This window comes from Mandrillus leucophaeus, unplaced genomic scaffold (assembly GCF_000951045.1).
Source record: "Mandrillus leucophaeus isolate KB7577 unplaced genomic scaffold, Mleu.le_1.0 Scaffold1077, whole genome shotgun sequence".
Classification (NCBI taxonomy): domain Eukaryota; kingdom Metazoa; phylum Chordata; class Mammalia; order Primates; family Cercopithecidae; genus Mandrillus; species Mandrillus leucophaeus.
In genome coordinates this window covers 210,265-219,115 of record NW_012098954.1, presented here as the reverse complement: position 1 = coordinate 219,115, position 8,851 = coordinate 210,265, and the positions used below count along the sequence as shown (strand labels likewise).

Genomic DNA, 8,851 nt, shown 5'->3' with positions numbered 1-8,851 from the left:
ATTATCAAACTGGTAAAATTTAAAAAATAATAATACTGTATTTCATCAAATCTAAGATACTATATGATGCATCTGACTTCAAAGATATTAAAACAGCCAAAAATAAAACACAAGAAATGTTCAAATCTCACTACTTAAAAAAAAAAAAAAATCAGACATATTTCTATTATCAAACTGGTAAAATTTAAAAAATAATAATACTGTATTTCATCAAATCTAAGATACTATATGATGCATCTGACTTCAAAGATATTAAAACATTAAAAACAAACAAACAAACACCTGTGTCTTAGACTCGAGATATAGTAACGGTGAGTACTAGTCACGATACAGGAAAATAGGTATCCTCATACACTGCTGGACAGCCTGAAAACTGATACAGCCTTTCATGTATCTAGCCTTTGATCCAACCGTTCCTCCCCTAGGAATTTATTTCAAGGAAATAATTGTGGATGGAAAAAATTGGAAACATTTGTAATATCCACCCTAAGGGATTGGTTAAATGAATTATAGTTCATTTATACAGGGGGCTGGAAAATCAAATACCTCCAGGAAGGACCTAGATTGTCTAATACATGTGACTGAAGCAAATTGGAACGTTTAAGACAGCAGGGAGTAGTGAGACTGTGGCAAACTGGAGCACGCATGCACCACCCAGAGGACTCAAACTTTTAAAAATATGGTGCCAACAAAGCGTATCTGTGACCCACAGTTGCCAGGTTTGTAATCCCTGCTCTATACTATGGAGTTCTACACACTTATTAAAAACTATGTTTAGGAGAATATTTAATGATATAGGGGTGCTTACAATCTATTAAGAGGGAAGAAAAAAGTACATTACAAAAACATGTACAGAATGTTCCATTTCCCTTCAAAGGGTATGTGAAGGCAGAGAAGGTATTTCTAATTCATTTTTATTTTTATTCCTTTTTTGTCTACCTGTATTTTTTAAATCTTCCACAACGTAAATTATGGATTTTTTTAAATAAAAAGGCAAAGTTATTTTTAAATGTTTAATATATTGCAAAATGGGGGGAAAAGGCTGAGCTTAGCTGATTTACACAATAAATAGAAGAAAATCCACATTCCATCAGACACGATCAGCTATAAGATCATTCAGATGCTCGTGTTCAAAATATCAACTAATGGCCAAGAAAAAGGTGATGGCTTCCTGTTGTAGGACTTTGGAGTCACTATCATCCTCAAAAATATAAAATTTCTTCAGCTCTAAACACTGTGCTGAATAATATGGAAAGTGTTCTAAACTTTTGACCTACATAATCTAATCTTATTCTAATAGGGGAATGGTTTGGAGAGAGAGATGGTCTTTTTCATCCCTGGGTCTGAATTAGAGCCTTTCTTTTATATATATGTATATACATATATATACACACACACACATATATATGTTATTTTTTTCTATGCTTTTGTAATCCTCTATTCACAACCCTAAACTCACAAGTATAGGGAAGGTGGGAGGGATGAAAAAAATGCTTAAAGAACCTGTATAACTCTGAGCTGTCAGACCTCAGGACAAAGCTAACCAATATGTAATAAAATACATTTTTAATACAGTTTAAAAGTTCACCTTTTGGCATTCTGGAAAGTGGTGGGTCACAGCATTCCATATGGAATCCTCTATCACAGGAATCACAAAAAAGCATATTATCCTGTAATATAACATATTAGAGACTAATTGAGACTGAAACTAACTGTAAAAGGCTAAAAATTATTTTGTTACTGGATTAACATTAATATAACATAAGGAAAGTGCACCAAGATCCCAGTTGCAGTCTGACAACACGTGAATTTAAAACTTTAGAAAGAAAGTAGCCATACTCTATAAAAACGAAAACACCTTAATACCGGAAATTAGCGAGTTACCTGGCAGCGGATTACGGGAGCCATACTTACAGCATTTCTGCCTTGGACTCTACAGGCACTGCATGTCTTGCATTCGATGCACTGCCACCTTAAGGCCTTTACATTTGTTGTTAATTCAGGACAAAATTTCAAACAGGATGGGTGTCCTATGAGAATAAAAAGCAAATTGCTTGATGGGAATGGTGCCTTTGACTTTTTTAAACTCCCATTCCCTAATATTTAATAGATAGCTGATGAGGCTTGCCAATGAACCTTAGGAACTTGAAAATGCCAACAGATCAGAGAATCAAAATTACAGATTTCCTTTCTGCCTTTTCCCCTTACCTTCTTTCCCTGAATGTAACAAAATGACTGTAAAAATGTTTTCCCTAAGAGAAGTTAATTTATACCAATTCCAATCTCAAGCCTTTGAGAACTTGAAGGTAACACAGGCTCAGGCGTTCTCACTCCTGCGCCCTGTTCAATCTCCTGTACTTGCCGTCTTCATCAACCACCATCTACCCAGGGGGTCCTGGTTTGCCACACACTGAGGGGAGTTGCCAAAGTTCAAACAATTCCTGCTCTCTATGTGTGATGAAATCATAAAACTTAACAGATAACTAAATAAAAAATTGAGACTGCTTAACCTAACTGCAGATGCCCTCCCCCGCCCAAATCCAACAGTACACAAAGAACATCCCATTGCTGGGACAGACATTGCCATCTTGCCCCTGGGTCACTGAGTTTAAACTCTGGAAGCAGGAGCAGAAACAGTGAATTTGAGAGACAGAGTTAAGAAGCTGAGAGATCCAGGTTAAACAGGACCCACCAAGAAGTGCGGCCTCAGCAGGTTCCCCCATTTTCCCGAGCATTGAGTTTTCCACACTGTTTGGTGCACACTTTTCACCTAGCAGCGCTCCACACACCATGTCTTACTGCTCACTTCACAGAGGAAAACTGGAGACCCTGAGGGGCAATGCCTTTCAAAGAAGCCAGCCCTGAGCCAGCGAGTAATAGATTCCTCCAAGAGGTGTGGGGAGCGTGAGCCTAGATTGTTTGGAAGGCTGTACAGTTTAAAATCTAACGGTCTTTTATCACATAAACTCAAAGAGATCTCCAAACTCCATTTTATTTTTTTTAAACCTGGTCTTTAAATAGTAAGAACATTAGTAAATCCCATGTGAAAGAACTTACAACCAAGCTGCAAAGGAAACCTGAGGGGTAATAAAAAAAGCAGATTCTGCAATTTCAAAACTGTTTTATAATTTCCTGACTTTGGCAGGCTCATTGTTTAAATATGTATTTTGGATTGCTGCCAAAAAGGTCCTCCTCCCTAAAGCTTAACAGGTGCTTCATAAAATTCCACCCACCAGGAGATTTGGCTTTTTGAAGTAAAAACATTCAAAATCAATCACCAATACTGTTAATAAAAGCACACTATTCCTGAGTTAAAAAAAAAAAAATCTAAACATCTGTATTTAAGATGTTGAGAAAATAAAATATTGTCACAGGATTATGACCTCAGGCAGGAGAGACACCCAGGCAGATGCATTTAACCTGTGACACTGTTCTTTTATGAGGCTTCTCTCATTCAAATGAATGCAAGGAAAAAGTCTGAATAGATAAAAATGGTATCAATCTCCTCTTTCTGCTCAGGAACGGCAAACAAAGACAGCCTGCTTGTCGACTTTTAAGAAGCATACTGAAGGGGGGAGGGGAGAGGTCTACTTTGATCAGAGCCCTCCCCTCTGTCCCCTTATATAGTGAGGGGGGTAAAAACTTAACTTTTAAAGAACAGCAATTTAAATTCCACCCTTAAAATGGTCCCATCAGCTTAAAAGTATACCATTTACTTCCCCCCTCTTTTTTATTACTTCCTGTAAGGCATACATCATGGGCACATATGACCTCAATTTCACGCACTGAATTTTTCTCTGCATTCAAATCTGCTTTTGTACTTTGTGACTTAATATTCAGTAACTAAGGTAATTCACATCATATTACAGCTTACTATTTATTCTCACAGGTATCTTATGAAATACAGACTTTTTAATAATTATACAGTTTGAAAATTAGTGGATTTCAGCCATTTTTCAATCAGGGGCAAGGAATATTCTTTCTCTTAATGGTTTCTCTCACTTCAAGCAATACTGTATCTCAACTACTACTATTTAAGCTACCCTATCAAATTCTAAAATCTTCAGCCTATCTTTCCTTAGGCAGCAATCTTACCTTTATTTAGCTCAAGAGAATTGGCCATAGATCCCTTCCAGTTCTAAATTTCTATGATTCTGTAAAGGATGCTGAGGGATGAAGAAATATTTCCATTTTATTTTCTCATGGCCAACTTTAAAATAACACAAAAGACTGTAATGTGTCTTGATATACTACTACACAATCTATAGTAATTAGATAAAGGAAAATAACGCTACTGATCAAGTAATTCCTTACCTCTGGTTTAGCCATTTCATAAACTCAACAATTTCCTCTAACTTTTTTCTTTTTTTTTTTTTTGAGACAGAGTCTCACTCTGTCGCCCAGGCTGGAGTGCAGTGGTGCGATCTTGGCTCACTGCAAGCTCCACCTCCCAAGTTCCATGCCATTCTCCCACCTCAGCCTCCTGAGTAGCTGCGACTATAGGCACCCGCCACCACACCTGGCTAATTTTGTTTTTGTATTTTTAGTAGAGACAGGGTATCACTATGTTAGCCACGATGGTCTTGATCTCCTGACCTTGTGATCCGCCTGCCTCAGCCTCCCAAAGTGCTGGGATTACAGGGGTGAGCTACAGCACCAGACCTGTTTTTTAATTTTTGAGACAGGGTCTTACCCTGTTGCCCAGGCTGGAGTGTGGTGGCATGATCATGGCTCACGGCAACCTTTACCTCCCAGACTCAAGCAGTTCTGTCACCTCAGCCTCTCGAGTAGCTGAGTCTACGGGCACGCATCACCATGCCCAGCTAATCATTTTGTATTTTTTGTAGAGATGGGGTTTTGCCACGTTGGCCAGGCTGGTCTTGAGTTCCTGGCCTCAAGAGTCCACCAGCCTTGGCCTCCCACAGTGCTGGGACTACTGACACGTGCCACCATGCCCAGTTAATTTCCTCTAAAATTCTTGTTCTCTCTGTTGATGCGTTTCATGGTGCTTTGTCTTTCTGGAGTTTGTTTTACTACTGTATTCTGCAATTTATCAGATTTGATAGCCATAATACATATTCATTCACTCATTCAATTTCACACAAATATATTATCAAGTACTAGCAGCTTACAATAGTTTTATCTAGCAAAACCAAAAGAATACTATTTAAAATTAAACAAGTACCAATGGAACTACAAACCAGTGGAAAAGCTTTTGGGAGAAAGTACTGAGGAAGAAAAAACACAGGCTCTGTAGTAAGCAGAACAACAGCCCCCAGCCGTCTGTGCTCTAATTCCCGTAACCTGTAAACATACTATACCTGTTGTGGCAAAAGGAACTCTGCAGAAGTGACTAAGCATATAGACCTAGAAATGGGGAGTTCATCTTGGATTATCTGAGTGGGCATGATTGATCTAATCACCTTAATCCTTAAAAGCGGAGAACCTTTTATGAATTTGGTTAGAGAAATGAAATGGGAAAAGGAGGAGGAAGGGTTCAAAGCATGAGAGAGACTCCACCTGCTATCACAGGCTTTCAAGATGGCGAGGGGGCTGCAAGCCAGGGAATGTGGGTGGCCTGTAGAAAGAAGCTGGCGATGGCCTTCACCTGACAGCAAGAAAACCAGGATCTCGGTCCTATCAACACAAGGAACTAAATTCTGTCAATAATGCAGATGGATAAGAACATGGATCCTCTCCTAAAGTCTCCAGAGAGGAGCCAGCCCTGCTGATACCCCGATTTTCATCCAGTGAGACCCATGATGGACTTCCAACCTACAACTGTAAGGTTAAAAATGTGTTGTTTTTAAGTCACTAAGTCTGTAGTAATTTATTTCAGTAGCAATGGAAAACTAATAACGACTCAGACACTAAGCCCCTCAGACTGGCTATCTGACCATCTATCTGTGCATCTCTCCTTCCTTCAACTAATATTTAAGGAGCACTGGATACAGTGAGGAAAAGGAGAGGCATCGTTCCCACCCTTTCAGATCACATAGCCCAGCAGGAAAGACAAACATTAAACAAGAATGAGCATTAATGCCTTACAATGGGGTGGCTTAGGGATATGGGAGAATCTAGCAGGAGGTTAGAGAAAGGCCTCCCTAAAAAAGAGACCCAAAAGATGAGTGTGATTGGATGGGACCCGATAAGGGGCAGAGCAGGGAAGATGGCATGAACAGAGGGAGAGATGAATGGCATATATCCAAGGAGAGAGAAGCTGTTCAATGTAACCAATGTGCAGAATGTGAACAGAATAGTGATGTAAGATAGGGTTAAACCAGAGCCCAATCCAGAAGACTTTTGGGGGTCTATATTAAAGAATATTGATTTCTCCTAAGAGCAACTAACTGGTAGCCACTTATGAAATTCTGTGATCAGATTTATAATTTAAAAAGGTAACTTAGGCTATAGTATGGAAAATGGATTGGAGGAAAAAGGGTGAAGCCTAGATTGAGGTCATTATAATAGCAGATCTGAGTGGGGCTGGTGGGGATGCATCGATAAGTTTAGCATTCAAGATATATATTATGATTTAGAATCAGTGTGTTTTTGGTGATTCCTTGGTGTGAGAGAATAGGACAGAGGATGGCTCCAAAAGTCCAGTTTGTGTAACTGAGTGAGTAGCTAACAGTGTGCCATTTGCTGAATATAGGAAATCCTCCAGGAGAGGCGGGATACTGTTTCTTTGCTGGGATTTTTGTTGTTATTGTGTGGCTATTGTTTTGGGTACAGGAAGCAGTGCAAGGCTGATGAGTTGTTCTGGATATTAACTTTGAGGTGCCTCAGGGGTAGACTCGTTGGAGAAGCTCTATAGTTGTTTGTATCTTGGGTCAGCTCAGTAGAAGCTACAAGGCAAAGTAACAAACACAGGGCCATGACAGACATCTGAAGAAACATTTAGGGAATGGAGAGAGGACCAAGCGGCTAACAAATATATGTGGAAAGAAGTGGTGGAGAAAAAACACAGATAAAATGGTGTCACGGGGGCCAAAGGAAAAGAACACCTCAAGAAAAAAGATTCTCTACAAGATCAAATATGACTAAGATAAATTATTTGGTGTGGATTAAAAGACACTGATTAGATTTTGATAAACACTGAAAAACGATCATTAGATGTTGCTACAAGGAGGTAACTATTACCCAGACAAGTTTTAATGAAGTTACATCCCTTTGGATGGTCAATCATGCTTTGGGCTTTTGTGGGGATGGGGCTCACCTTCTTCCTCCACCGCCTTTTCTTGTTTTTTTATTTTTAATTTTTGAGACGGAGTTTCACTCTTGTCACCCAGGCTGAAGTGCAGTGGTGCGATCTCGGCTCACTGCAACCTCTGCCTCCTGGGTGCAAGCCATTCTCCTGCCTCAGCCTTCCAAATAGCTGGAATTACAGGCATGCGCTACCAGGCCCGGCTAATTTTTCTTTCTTCCTTTTTTTAGTAGAGACAGGGTTTTACCATGTTGGCCTAGGCTGGTCTTGAACTCCTGACCTCAGGTGATCTGCCCACCTTGGCCTCCCAAAGTGCTGGGATTACAGGCGTGAGCCACAGCGCCTGGCCTCTTTTCTTCTTTGGATCATATCTTTAGGTTTCTTTCTAGTCAAGAGTCTTCTTTCCAACCTAATGATTCAATCCGCCATCTAGTCAATGTGAAACTGGATGACTAAGCAACCAACTCCTGGGGTGACCTTAAGAAACTAATGGTCTTTTAAATATTTTTATATGCCCATATATCCATACACTGCCCCTACCAGTTCCCTCCACGAGCATGCAAGTTTTGTTCAGGGTTAACACACAAATAAAGACAAACCCAGGAAAGACTTCAGGTCTCCCGAGGGTGCACTGATATTCTACTCCACGGCTCTTGCTTCCTTTATTGTACAAAAGGGATTTCTCTCACTCACCCAGCTGCATCACAGCAGCCTTTCTTCTGTCTCCCGTTTCAATGAGTTTCCACTTAGAATGATGCTGTAATTTTGAACTGTACACTTATCTTAGATTTGCTAATTTGAAAACACACATGCACACAACTCATCTGTAAGTAAGATTTAACCACCCAGCAATCTGAGCAGCAGACACAAAATTTCATTTGGTATAATATCTAATACTTATGTGAAGCTAATTAAAGATAATTTGGTCTTAATGAGGCAAAGAGAATATAACAGTGTTAATTTCAAAGTAGGCTGATCCATGAAAGTCAAGTAAAATCATTTCTAACATTTCCACAGACCTAGACTATCTGATGATTCCCACATTCATATTAGTGGTTGGAATAACCCTTCACATTTGTCTCATGTTTTATAGTTACTGATCATCTTCCTATCATTATCTCACTGGATTCCACAATAGCTCTGTGGATGCAGGGTGCAGACATTCTCCTTTACACTGCAGAGATGAGGAAAACCAAAGTTACACAGCCAGCAAGTGGCGGAAGAGAACTGGAGTACAGGCTAGGGACGCCACATTCGGGGCTCCTGGCACTGTGTACCTCACCTTACGTTTTTACTACATACAAACTTGAATGATTTTTTTTTTTAAAAGAACTTTTAGTAGAAAAAAAAATGTTAAAGAAAATACTGCCCATTGAAAGCATCGAGCCCCTTTCAAAACAGATAAATTTCTAATTGGCTTTACTTTACGATGTAAGCAGAAGGAAACATTTATTACTCTCATCCATGAAATCTAAGCGGAGTCTAAATGTGACATCATATGAATGGTACTTCAGATAGGGATGGCTGAAAAGCATCAGGCACATATGGGAAACACATTTAAGAATGATTCTTCCTACAGGCTGCCATCTATATTTCCTTTTCCTGGTTTTATGCTGCTAAGGGTATTTTTTCACATAAACAACT

The 8,851-nt window shown here is 39.4% G+C and overlaps 1 protein-coding gene across 4 annotated transcripts in view; it reads right to left on the bottom strand.

Moving 5' to 3' along the window:
• The window catches only part of KAT6B (K(lysine) acetyltransferase 6B), a 221,326-nt gene that overhangs the window by 59,297 nt on the left and 153,178 nt on the right, over positions 1–8,851 (bottom strand). For all 4 annotated transcript variants that reach the window (XM_011985965.1, XM_011985955.1, XM_011985975.1 and 1 more), the window contains 2 exons: positions 1,915–2,030; positions 1,589–1,670 (listed from right to left, as the gene is read on the bottom strand). In XM_011985965.1, the coding sequence (XP_011841355.1) occupies positions 1,589–1,670; positions 1,915–2,030 (198 nt within the window). The remainder of the gene's footprint in view (positions 1–1,588; positions 1,671–1,914; positions 2,031–8,851) is intronic.